This window comes from Antennarius striatus, chromosome 23 (genome assembly GCF_040054535.1).
Source record: "Antennarius striatus isolate MH-2024 chromosome 23, ASM4005453v1, whole genome shotgun sequence".
Lineage (NCBI taxonomy): Eukaryota > Metazoa > Chordata > Actinopteri > Lophiiformes > Antennariidae > Antennarius > Antennarius striatus.
Window position 1 is genome coordinate 9140449 of NC_090798.1, and position 20245 is coordinate 9160693.

The 20245-nt window shown below is 41.8% G+C and overlaps 2 protein-coding genes across 2 annotated transcripts in view; both read left to right on the plus strand.

Moving 5' to 3' along the window:
* The window catches only part of mta2 (metastasis associated 1 family, member 2), a 47268-nt gene extending 31697 nt beyond the window's left edge, over nucleotides 1-15571 (plus strand). The window contains exons 5-18 of the mRNA XM_068307821.1: nucleotides 945-1008; nucleotides 1161-1278; nucleotides 1375-1477; nucleotides 7445-7544; nucleotides 8030-8218; nucleotides 8610-8684; nucleotides 8787-8845; nucleotides 8927-9027; nucleotides 11069-11208; nucleotides 11305-11533; nucleotides 11653-11742; nucleotides 11823-11941; nucleotides 12594-12736; nucleotides 13486-15571. Coding sequence (XP_068163922.1) covers nucleotides 945-1008; nucleotides 1161-1278; nucleotides 1375-1477; nucleotides 7445-7544; nucleotides 8030-8218; nucleotides 8610-8684; nucleotides 8787-8845; nucleotides 8927-9027; nucleotides 11069-11208; nucleotides 11305-11533; nucleotides 11653-11742; nucleotides 11823-11941; nucleotides 12594-12736; nucleotides 13486-13639 — 1684 coding nt within the window. The 3' untranslated portion in view covers nucleotides 13640-15571. The remainder of the gene's footprint in view (nucleotides 1-944; nucleotides 1009-1160; nucleotides 1279-1374; nucleotides 1478-7444; nucleotides 7545-8029; nucleotides 8219-8609; nucleotides 8685-8786; nucleotides 8846-8926; nucleotides 9028-11068; nucleotides 11209-11304; nucleotides 11534-11652; nucleotides 11743-11822; nucleotides 11942-12593; nucleotides 12737-13485) is intronic.
* An 837-nt stretch (nucleotides 15572-16408) lies between these two features.
* Nucleotides 16409-19913, plus strand: cth1 (cysteine three histidine 1). Its single transcript, XM_068308731.1, has 2 exons — nucleotides 16409-16417; nucleotides 19020-19913. The coding sequence occupies exons 1-2, from the start codon at nucleotides 16409-16411 to the stop codon at nucleotides 19911-19913; spliced, it is 903 nt and encodes a 300-aa protein (XP_068164832.1).
* The last annotated feature ends 332 nt before the right edge of the window (nucleotides 19914-20245 follow it).

Sequence of the window (20245 nt, forward strand, 5' to 3'; positions counted from 1 at the left end):
GTAGATGACAGAATAAACTAAGATACCGTAAATATAAATCGACCAGACAGACAACATGACATGTACGGTATGTCAGTTAGAGCCTGGTTGAGTAACCCCTCACGTGTTGTCTGACGTTTTAACTCAGATAACATGAGCGGGATGTTGTAACGTGTTTCCACCCCTCTGTCATGTTTTGTTTCTGTGGCATAACTCCTTAAACATAGCTAAAGAATATTTGCTCTTTATTTATCATTTTATTTTTATGTTCCTTATTTCCAAATTTATAATTTGAAATTAGACTCTTTTTGTTTGTGGGATTTCAAATGAGTTTTCCCAGGTCAAAAAAAAACCCTGTATATTATTCCATAAAATTTTATGTACCTATCTCCTATGTACTGGATGGAATGGCTACTCTTTTTCATGAAATGGCTACTCTTTTCAAAGTCAAGTCAAAAGTCAGCTTTATTGTCAAATGTACCATACACGCAAGACATACAGCACAGATGAAATTGCAGTCCTCTCTGACCCACGGTAGACAGTACAAACAGACAGTACTACAGAGGCAGGACAACACAGGCAGTACAACACAGGCAGGACAACACAGGCAGTGCAACAAGTAGTACAATACAGACAGTACATCAGACAGTACAGCACGAAGTATAAGACGGAACACAAGGGATGGTTTTCGTTTTGGAAATGGAACATTTTGGAACATGCAAGAAGAATTGCTAGAGGGACAACTCAGATCACTTTGTTTGTCTTATTTGAATGAAATGTCCCCTGTGGTGGGTGTTCCTGGGTATTTAATACTTGTTTATTTGACAGCATTAATCATAGTTATACTATCTGAAATTGCTCGTCCGTGATGTTACAGTATTTTATGCATTTATTAAATCTTTCATTTTAATCTTTGTCATAGTACAGAACTTCCATTTCAGACATGCCGATCTCTGTCTCTTCAGGGGGAAATGTAATGTCACACTCCTTAATGAAACAGATGTGTTGGCTGGCTACCTGGACAAAGAGGTGAGAGGTCCTGTCTGCGTTTGTCATGAGGACGTTACTCTTCCCTTTATCATTTGTCTCTAGTTGTGTCATAAAAACACAAAGATGATGTGAGTTGTTGAAACAAAGCGCGGTGGCGAACAGCTGTAACTTTCTGGTTTGTGTTTGTCCAGGACTGTTTTTTCTACTCGTTGGTATTCGACCCTGTCCAGAAGACTTTGCTGGCCGACCAGGGTGAGATCCGGGTGGGCTCCAAGTATCAGGCAGAGATCCCTGACAAGCTGGTTGAGGGTGAGTTGGAGAAACCAGGCAATTCTGTCTTCACTTTTGCTGTTCTAACTTTTTAAAATTAGAGCTAATACAGTGATGCATTCCTACTCATCTCAGTTGACTCAGACAGCCGGGTCCAGGAGAAGCTGGAGACGAAGGTCTGGGACCCCGACAATCAGCTGAAAGACCCCCAGATTGACCAGTTCCTCGTGGTGGCAAGGTAACATCGCTACCATCTTCTTCTTCTTTTCCTTTTGGCTTTTCCCTTCAGGGATCGCCACAGCGAATCAATTGCCTCCATCTAGCCCTGTCCTTTGAATCCTCTGAACATCGCTGCCATAAAAATAGATAAATAAAATAATAATAATAATTAAGTCAAGCTTGACTACACTGCTAGCCCTGAAGGAACATTTATTTATTTATTTTTTAAATTGTACTAATGTGATCCCCGAAGGGAAATAAAAAGTACACTCCAGTTAGTGAATACTTCAAATGCATGCATACATGTTAGTTTGTACAGGCCCCTGTAGCACACACGCACACGCACACACACACACACACACACACACACACACACACACACACGGGGCCTGTAGGCATGCAGGGGGAGGTAGAGTGACGAGCAGCCCCTTTGTGGAGCGCCCCAAATGAGCATCTTGTAAAGGGGGATGGCGCCACAGCAGTGCTCCGGAGGTGAGCTGACACCTCCACTGTCAGCTCACACTCTGGGTGTTTTTTCGGGCAGGAGCAGGAATCGAACCGCAGATCATTGGAACATTGGACGACCTGCTCTACCGCCTGCTCTACCATTGAGCCACTGCCGCACCTAATGCTGCTCCTTTTATGTTCTAGTGACAAATGCACACATTTTTATTAATATTTGACTTCATCTCAGACCCAACACACCCTGGACATCGTCTATTTAAAAGTCTACCCTCTGGGAGGCGCTACAGAGCCCCCCTCTTAAAAACAACCAGACTTAAAAACAGTTTCTTCCCCGAAACCATAAGACACTTGAACAATAAACGTTAAATATTTGTCTCCAAATCCCTGCAACATGCACTCAGCACCTGTACATTGTGCCCCCCCCCAACCTACTGCATTTTGCATTTTGTATTTAGTATAGTTATTTATAATATTTAAGTATTTAGAATAGTTAAGTTATGCATGCACAGTTTGAGACACCACCTGCCGGAAACAAATTCCTCGTCTGCTTTCAACAAACGATGGCCAATAAAACTGATTCTGATTCTGATTATGTAAAGGAGATCACTCATTATCCCCAATATGAACAAAAAAGCCCGACCTCATCCAGATAAATGTTTAAATGTCAAAACAAGCACTTTTAACAAGGAATATTGTCTTGCAGCAACATCACCTAAGGAAATCCCCAATAAATCGTCCTGGAGATTCATCAGTCATACACATTAGTAATATCTGTGGCAGAGGCAATTTTGAAGCTTTTTGTATTGAAAAAATGTTAAATTTCAATACTAAGTTTTTAAGAATTACTGTTCAAAAATTGCACAAGTCTTGGAATAATTGATCGGTAACACTCCTTAACAAGAAATGGTGTAATCTGACCTCAGCATTTCAGCAGAATGTCGCTCATGACACTGCTTTGGTCTGGATAACAGCTCTCAGCATTTCTGAGTTGTGTCGTAAATAACAAGTGACCGTCACATAGAATTAATTCATATTTGCCGCCATAAACCTTTGGTCAAAATTCAATAATCTTATTCAACATTAATAAAACTTAGGCAGGCCTTATGCTATTATTATTAGATACTGGAATGATCTGGTATGATAGACTCATCTATGAAGTGGGATATGGTAGTTGAACATGATTATTAGCATTATTGTGATATATGTAATGCTCAAGTCTGACAAAAACACACATTAATTTGTGATGTAGTCTTGTCGACAGATCCTGGTGGGAAGCTACCGATAGTTGGGGTCTTGCAGGAAGCTGTAAACAGAATTCAAAATTTTTATGGGTCCACGTAATTCGGATTCAGTTCTGATTTAGAGTTTTAGTACCAATCCTCGTCCCCATTTCCCACCACCATACAGCTTTTTTAGAGGAAGTGCATGACGTTGGGTTTTTTCACATTTGATTCATGAAACAAAATTTTCACAGATTTTCAACATTTTCCCAAAATACTTTTTGTTGTTGTTGTTCTTGGCAGATGCCAGCCAAATAACCATTTCGTGACATAAATAAAAGACTTTGTTGACTCATGTTGTGGATCTGATTGGACCAGAGACACCACGTCCCCTCATGCATATTCCTAATCTGAATTGTTTAAATTTGACCGGGCCAAGATAGAATTTTCTCTTATTCAGCTGCGTCTGATGTAAGACCCGTTTAGTACCGGTAGTAAGGGGCACTGCAGAGCCCGGATATCTCTATTAGACTTGTTGTCAGGAATAAACTTTTTAAACTTATGACAATCAGCTAAGTCTCCTACTTTACCTCAATAACAAGAACCCACGAAATAACGAAGCTTTGAAAGGCTTCTGCTTCATCTACACACCCTTACAGTATGTGATGGTTAGCAAGCTGTCAGTAAATACACAGAAAACAAAGAATAAGTTCACTGCTGCCTGGCCTTTCTCACAGTAAGTTTTAAAGACGGGGTTCCTATCCACTTCCACTCTAGTAGTGTGTCTGTAGTGGGCCAACTACAAGAAGAGCCATTCTGAATCAAGTAGCCTCAAGTGCAAGTACATAATGAAAACCGTCTTGTAGCAAGTCGCCGCCAAGCATGTGTTTGGCATGGAAGATATTTCATTACCAGGGTTTGTTGAAATTTAATTATTTTAACCTTTATGAACCTATTACCAATTTAATTTTAACATCAAGTGTATCTTTTGTTGTTTTTGTAGTCAAGAAAATGGATATTACAGTAATGTACTTGTAGGCTTTTGTATTTTTACAGGGACTGTTGCCAGAATCAAACAGCACTTAAACATGACAATGAAGAAGGACGGGACCGATGCTGATAGAAGGTCGTGGTAACATAAATGCACGACAGTTGTTTCTGCTCAGTGAGGGACGGGCTGCCCTAGATCTTACCAACGCGTGTTTCAGCTGTGAATTTGACTGTTTGTGACATTAGTGAGAAAGGGGAAGATGTTGTTTAAGATGTCTGTGTAGGTTCTCAATCATCCAGGTCATGGTTATTCAAAGCTGTATGAGTCGATCCACTGGACGTTAAGAAAGTTCTTGAAGACGTTTCGTCTCTCATCTAAGAGACTTCTTCAGTTCAGAGGGTGGCTGATCATGTCCTAGTTTATAAACACTGTGGGGCGTGGTCAGTGCTATTCACATTCCAATAACCATCGTTGAAGCCCGTCTGGCTCCTTAACGATTGTTGGTGGTGGTGTCAAAGGGGGTTGCTGAGATGTGAGTTTTGCCTTTGTATGCTAATGAAGGTCATTAGCATGAGACACATCACCTGGATCAATCTGCTGAGACCATCTTTTTGGGAGTTTTGAAAGGACATGATTTTATGATTGTAAATGGGAGAAAGGTGATGTCGCAGACCACCCCCCCCTGTTCAGAGATGTCTTCTCCACTTTGACATGGATGGCCTCTTTCACTCTTCTCTCAAACAATCTACTGTATCTTCCCTGTCCAAGATCCAAACATCGGTGTCCTGAAATGAGTGTCCCTCTTCCTTGAGGTGAAGGAAGACTGCTGAGTCCTGTCCTGATGTGTTGGCTCTTCTGTGTTGAGCCATGCGCCTGTGTAGTGGTTGTTTGGTTTCCCCTATGTAGGCATCTGAGCATTCCTCATTGCATTTAACTGCATACACCAGATTGCTTTTCTGACTGTGGTGTGGGGTCTTTTGGGTGGACCAGTCTTTGTCGGAGGCTGTTGCCCGGCTTAAAATAAACAGTAACCGTGTGTTTGTTAAAGATCCTCCTCAGCTTTTCCGACACTCCGAGACACATACGGGATCACTATATCATTGCGCTTGTTCTCTTCCGTCATCACTGGGTTGTTCTCCTTTCTGGATCTTGTGTGAGCTTTCACAAGATGAACTGAATCAGCCACCCTCTGAACTGAAGTAGTCTCTTGGATGAGAGATGAAACGTCTTCAAGAACTTTCTTAACGTGTTGTTTAAGATTGGCACTACATCATTAAACATCATTAAAGCGAGATTTGCTTTGTGTATTAAAGAATAGACATACGATGAAGTGTAGAGTAACTCCATTGCAGACAAGTCAGCTGTGGTTATTGCATTTACTTGCGAGTGGGCAGACAAATGTGATAGCCCATCCTGTCAGCTTTAGTTGCAGCAGCCTCATGAAAGCAGTTATATCCATCCATGTTATAATCACCGTTTTATCCGCCATAGTGGGTCATGGGGAGCTGGAGCCCAGCTGGCTTAGGGCGTGAGGCGGGGCAAACTCCGGGCACGACGGACATGCGCTTCAGGTTAATTGGCCATTCCAGAAATTGCCAGTAGTTTGTTAGCATGCATGGTTGTCTGTGTGGAAAGCAATTATAGTTTTGTCATAATCATGTCAGAAACCAACCTGATAATTTGCTTGAATGATATACAGACAGAAATGTATGAGACAATGCTTTCAAATATGCTTTTAATGTGGTAATCTTGTTGTGGGATGATGCTGTTATAATGTATAGTGGTGCAGCATGGTCAATAACTTCTTTTAAGTGAATCATGCATTTAATAAACGTTCCAATAAAACTAGCATTATACACATAGATTGATTATTAACTTGAACTTGATTGCTTTATTAACATGTACACAGCAGTCACATAGAGCAGCCATTGGCAATGAAATGTGTAACAAGTTACTTCATACAGTGCTTAAAAAGAGTGGTGATAAATAAGTATTAACATACAGGCCTGTATATGCACAGATTATAGAGGTCTGGAGCGTTCTACTATGTGCTATTAAAGAGTGTAATGACCTGAAGGATGACGCCGTTTCTGAGCCTGCTGTTGTAGGCTTGGATATAGTTGGTCAATCAGCAACAAGCAGCCTCTGGTGGTTAGTTGTGGGTCTTAAGTTGTTCCAGTGGCCTTCTTCCTACATCATTGGGTGTTGATGTCTTCCATGGTGTGCTACACCATCCTGGTGATGTGCTGAGCAGACTTCACCACCCCCTACAGAGCTTTGCATTTGAGAGCAATGCAACTATGGTACCAGGTGGTGATGCAGCCAGTCATGAATCCTACATGAAGAGTATCTTGGAGTCTATGTTGAGCCTCTAAGGCAGCAGCAGCAGAAGAAGACGACACATTGTCTGGCTGATTTTGCAATGTAGCCTGTGAGGAAATTTCCCCGTTGTGGGACAAATAAGTATAAAAAATAGTATTGGAGCTATGTGTGGTCACACAGTCATGTGTGGACAAGGGAGTATGGGGGCTAACAGAGCACTCAGCCCTTGGGGGCATCGATATTGGGAGTCAGAGTGGAAGATTTGGAATAGCTAATCTCCCCGGGGGTGGTGCAGTATGGGATGTGAGGGTGATGGCCTCTTCTGTTGACCTATTGGGCGGGTAGGCAACTAAAGTCCAGTGTGTCCAGGAGGGAAGAGGTACTGAATGATTTGACTGAGCTGTGCATTTAATGATGGTGGAGGTAAGAGCTGCTGGTCAGGAGTCATTCTTGAAGAGGGGTTGACGTTTCCTGGGAAAAGGAATATTGTGGTCTCCTTGAAGCATATGGACTAAAGACTATGGCAGTGACTTGAAAATGTCTTGTGAAGATGACTGCCAGCTGATCTGCATTAGGACCAGACACCTTTTAATTGGCTGCCATTGCTTTGTACCAATTGATCTCCGTCAGTGGACTTTCTCTGAAAATTGGGACGTTTATCAGTATTTTCTTTCTGTTCTTGACTTATCCAATGATGCTGCGCTCAGAGCGACACTTTGTTCATTCGAGGGTGACCGCTGACATGCATAAACTTTGTTACGTCATAAGCTGCCACTGATTCTCCATCTTCTGTTCTCTGACTGGATCAGTCGTCATGATGCTAAATTCTGTCATTAGAAGCTGGATTTTCACAGACAAGCTCCTCCCAGAGCGATATACAGGTGACCAATGGTTCAGCTGGGTCTTACGTGACTCCACGGCAGAGGGTTGGATCTCAAAGTGTGTTGTAAAACAAACAGATCAGTGATCTGGTTGTCCTCCTTTCCAGAGCCGTGGGGACATTTGCTCGGGCCCTGGACTGCAGCAGCTCCATCCGCCAGCCCAGCCTCCATATGAGTGCAGCCGCAGCCTCCCGAGATATTACACTGGTGAGTGTGTGTGTGTGTGTGTGTGTATGTGTGTGTGTGTGTGTGTGTGTGTGTGAGTGAGTGAGCCCCACAACTGACTGCATACACTTGCTATTTCAAAATAGGGAATGACTTTATCCAATGAAGACATTGGTGTTTAGTTTGAGTTAAAGATTATATGTTTGACCCCTTTTCTAGCACTATGAGACAATTCAGGAGCTCATTTGATTGTTTTAATATCATTTTGCTTTTTCTGTAGCTTTGCGTGGTAAATTTAGCATACCTTGCTTGTGAGCATGACACTACATTTAACTGTTTCAGTTGCGCTGCTGTCCCTATTCACTGTGTGAATGTTGTTTGTGATGTATTAGTGATTTGTCAAGGGGGAACCCAGACACCCACCCACAGTCCTTTGAGATACACTGAAGAACTTTGCCACAGATTCAGATTGATCCAATGATGACATTTCATTTTTCATCACTTGACTGCATTTTTTGTGTTGCTAGTTCCACGCTATGGATACGCTGCAGAAGAACAACTATGACCTGGCAAAAGCCATGTCCACCCTGGTTCCTCAGGGGGGTCCAGTGCTCTGCCGTGATGAGATGGAGGAGTGGAGCGCCTCAGAGGCCATGCTGTTTGAGGAGGCTTTAGAGAAGTATGGCAAGGATTTCAACGACATCCGCCAGGACTTTGTAAGATCCATGACTCTTATTTCTCAGTTGGTTTTGGATGTTTGTTTAGTGGTGATGTTGCTCTAAAAGTGCAGAAACAAAGAGTAATATATGTCTTTATACTGATTTATTGCAAAAGTAACAAGATATGTTGAGCTTTTAACAGTTTACTAGTGATTTTATGGTTGTAACATTTGTGGCAGACAGACGTAGAGTGGAGGAAAATGATGCAAACTCAACTTTTACTGGGTTTTTTTTTAAACCGACGTATAACGACATAACTTGAAACCACGTAAGCCGAGGTCTACCTGTATTTGCTGTTAATACACAAGGTTTATTCATCTGATGTGTGACGTCTGTTGTGTTCACATCAGCCCTCATTAGAGCTTCGCTTGTTCTTCCTCTCCCTCAGCTGCCCTGGAAGTCTCTTGCCAGTGTGGTCCAGTTCTACTACATGTGGAAGACAACTGACCGTTACATCCAACAGGTAGCTGTGTAAGCCCCAGGGGACCTAAAGTAATTTTCTAGTGTGGATTTGACTGCATCTTTCTTTCACAAACTCAATTCCAAATGACTGTGTTCACTTAAGAAACGACTAAAAGCAGCAGAAGCAGACAGCAAACTAAAGCAGGTGTACATCCCCACCTAGTGAGTATTATTGTCAACTGCTACACAGATCACCTGAGGTAGAAATGTCAGAATGACTCTCCCATCTCCAACCATTTGCAGCACCAAACCCAACCCCAACCAGATCATGGTTCCAGGCAGCAAGCCTGGTATGAACGGGGCAGCCGGCTTCCAGAAGGGGCTCAGCTGTGAGAGCTGCCACAGTGAGTACCACAAGTCCAGCCACCAGGAGATTTCAGAGGAATGATTCAAAGAGCTAAGACAAAAAAAAATTATTCTACCCTTTGTAAAAAACAAAAATTGACCCCTAATAAGCCAGATGAGCCTACAGACACAGCAGTCGGTACATACTCACTTTTGTGACTTTGTCATTTATCTGTTTTTCATTAATAACAAACCAAAGTGAGCATTAGGATACCACTAAAGGAAAAAAAGAAGCACTAGCATCACATGTCTATTATTTTTATTGTCATGACAACTGTACTTTCATAATATTTTCCTAAAAATTGTATCCCATTCACATACTACTGTATTCATACATGAGTTTTGGATATATCAGTTTCTCATGCTTTTACTGTTCTAAGTAGTAGGTTGCTAGAGAGGATGTGTTCTGGGGCTGAGTGTTGGTTGGAGGTTTTAAAACGGTCCGCTGACATAATTCAAGATCTTTTATTTTATTAGGGCATAAATCCTGTTATTAACAGTAATTTAGAAGTAATCACAATGGAATGAGAGAAAGAAAATAGCTGTTTGAAATGACAGCACTTTAAATAATGTTTCCCTTTTAATAGATATATAGATACTTTATTAAATTGTGTGTGTATGTATGTATGTGTATATATATATATATATATATATATATATATATATATATATATATATATATACACACACATACACACACAATTTGTATGTATATATATATATAGGAAATTGTTTATATCCACTGCTCAGGCATTACATAACGAATAATACTGGATTAACACCAAGATAAAAAGGAACACTGACATCACAGGACATACCGCAAGACATACACTACACTAACAGACACATGATGCACTAACAGGACTTATATACTAAACTATAACTAAAATATATACACTATAAAATTCTAAAAATAAACAGTATAAAATTTAAAAAATATAACAGTGTTAAATTAAAATATAAACAGTATAAAGTGCAGTATAAAATTAAAATATAAACAGTATAAAATTAAATTAAAATATAAAACACTATAAAGTTACAAATATATAAACAGTATTAAATAGATTACACAATTAGATTACACAATTAGACCTTAATATAGACCTACAGTAATGGCACTGATGATAATTTTCCACTGATTGGCAGATTTCTGCAAATTTTATGATTACTGTTGATAAACCTTCATTTGACTTAATTGCAATCTAATTTTTTTAAAGACTAGTTCAACCAAAGTAAATGAAATGTCATCTTGATAATTATTATCAAAACTGCTGTACTTCCACCAAACATGCCATGTTAGCAGTTTAAATATTTTTTAGTTTTACTGAAATATTTTACTTAGCATAGGAAATACAGTTTTCCCTTTCACAAATACCTGACAAAATCGAGAATTTTTCCATGATATTCTAAAACTTTTAGGCATATTGTATGATTTCAGTAATTGCAGACTTTGCTTCGGGATTCAAGCACTTTGCTTCCACCCAGTGTATCACTGTCAAATGAAGACCTTCTTTTGCTGCTGCTTTACCAATGTGGAACTGAGACAACAAGAAATGAAAATGAAGTGATTTACATCTTAACACTGCGTTTCTCTGTCAGTTACTGTCATTCTGTGTGGCAACAATGAAGAAGCAAACACTGTTTACTGTACTCTTTATACCACCAATACAAACTCATGTTTTCTTTTTGACCTGTTTTATACATCATTACATTTTATTTTCTATCAGAACTGACAATGAGTCACAGAGGCGCACTGGTTTGGAGGAGTAAAGAGAGAATATGTTGAGGATATGTGAAAAGAGAGAGAAGAATTTTGTCATTTGATATCCATTACTAATAAATATGAAATAACAGAATTATTTTGAATGTTCAGGATCAATATCTCGATATGGAAGTACCGATACCTTTAACTGGGGTATTTGACTAAAGCCAGACTTCACCAATAAAAACCTTTCAAACAAATGAGATTTAGCCCGGATGTCGTGTGAACCTGCTTTCAGTATGCTTTATTAAAAGCCTGTCATCCTATCGCCCGTGCAGCGGCCCAGTCTCCTCAGTGGTATGCCTGGGGGCCTCCCAACATGCAGTGCAGACTGTGCTCCTCCTGTTGGAACTACTGGAAGAAGTATGGAGGTCTGAAGACCCCCACGCAGTTGGAAGGCGCTGCTAGAGCTGGCTCTGTACGTCCTCCTCATCACCTCTAGTCAGATCAGGTATACACAAGACAGAAATCAGTCACATTATCGCAACGGCTCATCCCTTCTTCCTCCATCTAGGAATCAGGCCCTCGGGGTCACATGACGCGCCAGGAGGTCCAGGGAATGTCGCCGTTCACCCGCAATGAGGGTCGAGCCAAGCTGCTGGCTAAGAACCGCCAGACGTTCATCCTACAGACCACCAAGCTGACCCGCGTTGCCCGTCGGGTGTGCGAGGACATCCTACAGCCTCGGCGTGCTGCACGGCGACCCTATGCCTCCATCAACGCTAATGCTGTCAAGGCTGAGTGTTAGTGTACACACACATCCACAGGAGTTTCTCCTGAGTGATGCATGATTTTAACGAAGCTGCTCAGATATTACTGGTACTTCAGCAGCATGTTTATCCAAGTCACATGTTGTTCTCAGGTATGATCCGGCTGCCCAAAGCTACAAAAGCTCCTCTAAAGAGCAAGCTGGTACCTCGACAGTCGCTCGCTAACATTGTGAAGGATTTAGGTGAGAAAGTCTGGTATGACCTGATGCCTAAACTGCCCTAAAACTGTCTCTGAGTCTGATTGATTGTTGTGTTTCCGCAGCCATCTCAGCTCCTCTGAAATTAAAGGCTTCTCGAGGACCCCCCACACCTATCAACAGGAATCAGGCCAGTCAGCCTCGTGTGGGCCAAGGCCTGTTGGGAAAGAGGGGCTTTGACAGCGTCAGTAGTCCACACAAATACACAAATTTACTATTTTTGTCTGAAATCAACTGAAATATGCAGCTTTAGGTTCTCTTGGTATGTTTGTTCCATTGTGAAGTCTAACAGCCTATATAGAGTGCGCCCTCGTTCTTTGGGGTTAATGCGTTCCAGGAACCACATGCAATTAAGGAATCCGCTATTGAGATTGCGATCTATTTGTCTTATTATTTAAAGTAATTTAAGTGTTTATGACCCTTCCCATACTGATATCAAACCACCTTATATCTGTTTTACCTTTTCCCACACTCTAATCAACTGTTCAAAGCACTTTTGTGCCTCACAAAAATCCAAGACTGAGCAGAGCGCACTTCCTGATGCAGTCAGCCAATAGATATTGCGTATTGTGTCACGTGACTGCCTACCAAAAATCCACGATGAGGTGGAGTTGCAAGCTGTGATGCGCGAGAGCACACTGTATGTGGAAATATTTTGTCACCAATGTGCCCAAATTTTACTTTTCCGGTACTGTTCAGGGGCTCATGCCAAAATTGGCAGGCGGGCTGCATCCAGCCTGTGGGCCAAAGTTTTGGGACCACTGGTCAAGATGATTTGTTGTTTATCTTTTAATTGACAATGAGTGTTTGTTTGTTGGCCTTTCATTGGTCCATAGGCGACAGGCGTGCCCTATCCAGCCAATGGAAGATCTTATACTTCAGGAATGAGGACCACATCTCAGTCGGTCATCAAGCGGCAGAAGGTCAGCCAGGGCGAGGCGCCAAACCCTGTGGTGTTCGTGGCTACTAAAGACACCAGGTACGTCCACCGTGGCAGTCACATTAAAATAATTTATGTTTGTACAATGTGCATCAAAAAAATTGGAATCCATTCAGATACCTGACATCGGTAGGCCATGCTCCTGTTTTACTCTGGTACTTTATTAATTGGACAATCAGCTCAGTATATCAGCTCAGACTACATTAAAATGTCAATGTCAAAACTAATCAATATTAAATTTAAAAGGCAGTGGCATGTACAGTAACAGAAGTGTTCAGTCTACCTTATTTGGAGAGGAAGAGACATCAGCTTTGCCTTATTGTTGTTAGCTACCAGTGTTGACTCACTGTAACTGTAACATGAAGTGTTAAGCTGTTCACTACAATCCAGAGTCAAGCACAAAATGAGAAAAAAAAAGTTCACATTTATTGTACTTGTAAGGCTTTAATTGTACTTTTATACTCAGTTGGTCAAGGTTAAAATAGACGATTTCTACGATTACTGAAATATTTGATTTCTGAAAATCATCTCTGGGCCCAAAGAATTTTGCTTTTTGTCAAACACATTGTTGTAATCTGCAGTGACTAAACAATGGTCTTAGTGGTGGAACAGGACTATTTAGATAAAATCAGATTACTACTTACTGCTGATCAGTGGCTTCCGGTTTCCTCCAACCACAGCTGTCCTGCTGCATTGTTTCTGCTTCACAAAGTTTTTGTTTTCTTTAAAGTCAGTAATGAATTACTGTATTTGTGAGTAATGTTGTGGAGGGGGTCTCTTCTATCCAGGGCCCTGAGGAAACACCTGACCCAGTCAGAGATGCGGCGAGCGGCCAGGAAGCCTCACCTCCTCGTTCGGATCAAGCTGCCGATACCCCCCCGCTCCCTCGCCATGCCCTTGCTTCCCTCGAGCACCAGTGAACCCATCGTCCTGGAGGACTGAAGTGCTGGGACACTGGGTCCTCCAACTCTGGTCATTTGAGGCCGGGGGGCCATGATTTAGCAGGCAGCACAGTATGCCATACCAGTAGTCTATTTCCCCCTTTTTCTCCAATATCTTTTTTTCTTTAGTTTACTGTTACATCTCAAACGTTTTACACACACACACACACACACACACACACACACACACACACACACACACACACACACACACACACACACACACACACACTTAGAGAGAGCATTCATCATCTATACACTGACACTCAAAATAAACTTGGAATTTGTAGTATTTTATTCTAGAGCCTGAATTATTTTACTTCCCCTTTAATTGACCGCTGTTTTTTTTAAATAGTGTAATTTAAAACATCTTCTCATCCTGAAACAACGGTGGTGAAGCACACTTTTCCCTCCAGGTTGCTTTGTGTAAATATGTGCATCGTGTACGGGATGACATTTGGTGTGAACGGTGACCACGGGGAGGTGGAGAGGCGGGAAAGGGAGACAGCTGTAGCAGACCGAAGGCCTAAATTAATTTGATATGAGTTCACTCAATTCCAACTGGAAGTTAACCGTCGATGAGTTTCTGTGCTCTCCAGCTCATCGCACTGTCAGGCATAAGCCAAGTGAGCCCAGTTCACAGGTTGAGTCCTTCCCTGGAGCTTCTCTCCTGCACCTCTAAACATTGTCTGTTGTTTAAACCACAATGGGAACATTGAGACGGCAGTAAAGCTGTAGCCCAAGAGAGGATAGACTGCAAAGCAGAACGACAACTATGAGTTGATAAGGCTTCAGGACAACGAGTCAAAGCAGCGAGCATAGTCTTAGCAGGCTAAACGAGTCATAGTCAACAGTCTTGGTAACTGCTGATTGAGTCACACAAGTTGGTAACACCAAACTCACTATTCCTGTCGCGCTAAATGAATCTTTCTTGCCATTTGTATTCCAGAATATTTTAAGTCATTTTGAATGCAATTCTCCAAAGTTTTTGTTGAGTGATTTTACAAACACCTAATCATATCACGTTTGAATTTAGGGTTTGAGCACAGCAAGTTCAAATCAATGTTGTCACCACTGAGCTGTAGAAATGACTTCATAGACGTCAGAACATTATTAGCGTGATGGTAATAGGTCCCCAACAATGATATGGACAGCGTTTCTCTGCGACTTCAACGCGTTTTTCACCATATACTGTTTGTTTTGGTTGGAAAGAAAAACTATGTTAAGATAATTAGGCTCACAAATGGAGTTTGAAAACGAATGTTAAAATTACAGAAAGAGTCCAAAATTAAAGTTCTTCTCATTCTTCAAGTAGTGATTCATTCAGGACTTCTGTTCACATGTCCATAAATATTCCTCTTTTGTGATGAAGCAGAACATAAGTGATGTTTTTAAATGGTGAAACAAATTGTCCCCTATCTCACCTTTTATGTTGTTAATTTTACTCCCCCGTTTGTTCCATTAAGAAAATGGTGAGTGCAAGTATTTGTTAATTGGATTATTATAACACCTGTGAATCTCCACTGTTTGTGAGGGTTACACTGGTTTTATACCATGTTTGGTCCCAATGTGGGCTTTGTAATGTTGAAACAAAAAATGAATTGAAGTATGTATGTATCAAATACTAATCTCTGTAAAGAAAAAGTGGAAAACCGATTCGAAACCTTTTTTTAAACACCTGAAATGTGTGGTTTTACTCCAGGCTGGTGGAGATGGCTCTGATAGCAAACTGTTGCTCCCCTTCACAGGGCAGGACGGACAGACATTTGAATCTGATAACATTCTAAAGGGACAATGTGCTGACTTTTGTATGATGGAGAAACAAACATGCTAAAATTTAAACTTTTTTCAAGTGTTTTCTATTCCAATGTCTCTGTATCCTTTATTGTATCTTGATACAACAAGAAATAAAGATTTTTTTTCTTCGTGGTCAGTCATTGAGCTTTTCTCAACTGCGTTTCTTAGATGTTTTCTCATGGAGAACTGCATGGAGGGTTTTACTGCCAAACCTTAAGAAAAATCTTCAGCTGATCATCTTTACCTGTGTTTAATAGCTGCTGGTGGAAAAACTCAGATGGATCTGGGTGAGGAAAACGTCCAACAGCTTGACAGGATATGTCATTGATTGAATCGCAGCAAGTCAGAAAAAGAAGTTATTTAAAGGAAAAGTCCGGAAAGGAGTACTGTAAGTTAAAAAAGAATGACTTCTTGAAATAACTGACAAGATTAGAGATAGTTTGGAAAGAGGTTTTAAATTCAAACCCAATGATGATTAACCCATGATCATTGTCCATACCCCAACCCCACTGTAAATGTTTTTTTTTTTAATTATACATATATTTCACACACACACGCACAGTTCAAAGTCATGCCAACTGATATTTCTGGGTCCTACCTAAACACGACTGAACTCACTGGATGAAAGACTTCAAAGCTTTATGACACTTGATCTGCACATCACTACCGGCGGTCGTGGACATCAATTCAACACGAGGCGTGTCGTCCGTGGGTGTGTCCTTCCTTCACCAGGTGCGTTCGCTGCTCTTCCATGTGATTGGCTGATCTCTGGAAGTTGTTCGGAACCGACGCACCTGACGCTGATCGTGTGACCTGTACGCGGGAGGTTGGAGGCGGTTTAAAAGCCAAACGCAGATCAGGGGTTTCGGGGTCCAGTCTGTTCTGACGTGCGTCCCGACGGAACCGCAGCTTCCTGGAGGTTGGTTTCTGTTGAGGTTCACCTCCTGAACACGAAGAACATCGCCATCCAGCCATGTTTGAGGTACGTGCAGCACAGTTGGTTCTTAACACAAGTTTGAACGACGTTTAAAAGTAGACGTTAAGTACGCTAAAAATATACCACTTATAATTCATCTACATGGTACGTGTATCACTCATAAGCAAAGCCGACTATCAGATTGAAGATGACGCCGTCGTTCCTGGAGGGTGTTTTTTTTTGGGGGGTGGGGGTGGGGATTCCGGCTAGACCACCGGGGGACCAAAGCACTGCCGCCAACCGACAAAAGATCAAACTACATTTGAATATCACTAAATATAGTGAAGGAAAGGCCGGAAAACCTGGTCCTGGAGGACGGCTGACCTCGTGGCCTTTCGGCGTATTCGTTGATCTTGAACTAGGACAATTTCTTTTCGAAGTTAAATAAACGGGACAAAAACCAAGTAAAGTTGCAAAAACAAAGTACTTTATTTGCAGAAATTTCTGGGCACAGAGACTAACAGGAAAAAAACACCTCCAAGCTGTGTGCAAAGAGCCATAATTTACATACAATATTTATACCCTTTCTAGTAGGTGTTCATATTGGATGATCTAACTCTCATCCAATCAGAAGATGCCACCACAAGATGTTCTCCATTTTCCCACATTGTGGCAATTATTTCATGTTCTGGGGAGGCTCACTCTACTATCTCGCAGCTGCAGGATCCACTCAAGGACATGCTGGCAGAATCACGTAATTCTTCAGTCAGAGGTCAAATTTAGGATGTTGTGAGTTACTGTTATCTGCAAGGTAAAGATGGTTTAACAGGCACACTAATTAAAAAGTGATTTACAATAGTGAATTATAAGATGTGATTCAAAGTGTCAAAAATGGTGTGTTAACATATATGTACAGCATCATTAGCTGTTCAGTGATGTGGTTTTCTACTTAATACGGCTCCCGATTGTTTATTGTATTGACATTTTAAAGTTTATATTTAAATATATTTTCTTTACATGCAGTATCTATAATTGTATTTGGTAGGTAACATTTTTAAATGGTTTCAGCGCTGGGAATGTGACTCTTTTGCCAGAATTGTCTTTGACTGGAACTGAAAGTTTTCAAGAGTCCAGGTGGTCCAGTAGAAATTTCTGAAAAGTTAACTACTGACAGTTTAGGCTGTAAACTATCATAAACATCAAGTCTTTTGGTAGAGGAAGTTTAATGAGATGGACATCAGCCCACATGACTCCACAGCTGTGAACCTTCATTGACTGGTCGGAGGTTGAACACCAGGCTTGTTGATGCCCTTTTTGTTTGATTGCAGGTTGTTGCAAATAACTGTCTTCGTCGTCATGAATTTTGTCCAGAGCATCAGAGGTGTTGAGCATAGAAATTTTTGAACTTTTTTTTTAATGACAAGTTGTTGTACTTCTATCTCTTTTCAGACAGGGATGAATGTAATTAACTATCAAGCTGGAGAAACGGATCAGCCAAAACGATGAATGATCTATATACTGATAGAAACAATTGTTATTGAGTCACATTAATTTTTTTAAATTTAACTTTATATACTGATTTTAATTCCCACAGGGAAATTAGTGGCACATTCTAGTTAGTTTGAATCATGCATATTTATGTGTGTACAGGCACTGAACAGAAACTCACACGGGGACTGTACGCATGCAGAGGTAGAGTAGCGGGCAGCTCCTTCGTGGTGTGCCTAAATGAGCAATTTGTAAGGGAGACGGGGCCTTGCTCAAGGAAGCCTCGGCAGTGCTCTGGAGGTGAGCTGACACCTTCCACTGTCTGCTCACCTTTGTGTGTTTTGGGTGGGAGCAGGAATCCAACCGCCAATCTTGAAACACTAGACGACCCACTGCAGCTACACAGGAACACTATTTCTGCAGCTACACAGGAAAACAACCTTCCAGCATTTTAAGGACTGACTATGCTGACTAGTTTTACATTTAAAAACTAATCACAAACGTTCTTCCAAATTGCACTGTCACCAACGGCTCCTGAAATCCAATGGTCCCAAATTGATTTGAAGCAGTTTGTAATTTTATCAGCTCAAACCTTGACAAGCTAATAACATTAGCACACAGACTGTATGAGTGCAAATGGCTGTACGCACCACTTGTCAGACCGCAGGACCTCTCAATTAAAACGGCTGTTTCTACAAAATGGCAGATTGTGTGCACTCTCCCGCTAGAGCGGCTTTCGGGTTTTTTTTAACTGCCTGTGTGTCTGAGGACTGATTTCATCTGTGCTGTATGTCGTGCATATTCGGTACACATGACTAAGTTGAAGTATAGTCATCTGGGTAATGAGTGACTGCTGATTGTGAGGGGTTGCATGAACTTGGTGTAGGTACCCCAATTTTTTAGCTGTATAGCGCTTAATCATGGCAACTCAGAAAAACCCAAATGAACCCTCTAGAGCAAGCATAAGTGACAGTGGCACTTCTGATTTGAGCTGTTAAAGACTTGAAACTTGAAATAAAAGTTTGTAGAATGTCATGACGTTCCAGAAATGTTCTGTGACCTACAATCTCAATCTTTCAACATTGAATTGAGGTCTCAAAAGACATGTCAGTTCTTGATGAACTTTTCCTTAAAGAACCTAGTTTCTTCCACATTAAACTCTGATCTTTTTTTCCTCTAGACCAGTGCGGATGATTTGTTCCTGCCATCACACCAAGATGAGGAGATGGTGGACAACTTGCTGCTCAGTGAAGACTCTGAAGATGGCGGCAGTTCGTCTTTGGCCAACACCCTTCTTCCTTTGGAGTCTTCCCCCCCACTCATCCCATGGGCCTGTTCCACCCGTTACAAGACGGAGCTCTGCACCAGCTACTCGGCTTCTGGTTTTTGCAAATACGCTGAGCGCTGCCAGTTTGCCCACGGCCTCCATGAGCTCCATGTTCCCTTCCGGCATCCCAAATACAAGACTGAGTTGTGCCGTAGCTACCACACCACTGGCTACTGCTACTACGGCAACCGCTGCCTGTTCGTCCACAGTCCCACCGAGCGGCGCCCCTCCCAGCGGCGCCGCAGGAACGTCCCCTGTCGCAGCTTCTGCACATTTGGCATCTGTCCCTTCGGGAACCGCTGCAACTTCCTGCACATTGAGGGTGGAGATGGTGACAGTAGTCCAGATTTGTTTGACAAGGCTGAAGACAAGACCCCACCCATCCTCAACCCCCAGCACCAACAGTCCAAGGAGTGGAAGCCCCGTGGAGCTCTGTGCCGTACCTTCAGCGCTTTTGGGTTCTGTCTGTATGGCACGCGCTGTCGCTTCCAGCACGGCCTGCCCAGTAAGGTCAAAAGCCCTGAACTCTCCAAGCTATCCAGCGGTAGCACAGGGTTACCCTCTCCCACCTCACCTACTTTCTCCACCTCATCCCCTCTGGCTACCCCATCTGTGGAAGAAACGGCCCACAATGCCTTCACTTTCTCCAGTCAGCACCTGAGTGATCTGCTGCTGCCGCTGGCACTTCATTTGCGGCAGCTGGAGAGCAGCAAGGCCCAGGAGATCTGGGACAACAGGGCGCTCTGAGCGGACGTGGTTCTCCAGAGAACCAGCATCAGTACTCAAAAGTTCAATTTTTTGCACTTAAATTATTTACCTCTATTTTATATTTTTTAATTGCTGTTTGACTTGAGCACTTGTCAGGTCAAACAGGCCTTGAGCTGGTTAAGGCTTAATGTAGACTTCTAATAGAACATTAATGGTTCTTTATAGATGGATGATGGTCTCTTTAAAACTACGGGTGTGATTGTAATTTATTAACTATTGTATTGTAAGAGTATCCTCTATACTTGTGTTTAATAGGTAGTGATGGAAAAACTGAATCTCAGTAAGTCGGTAAAGCCAGAGCTAAGTTGCAT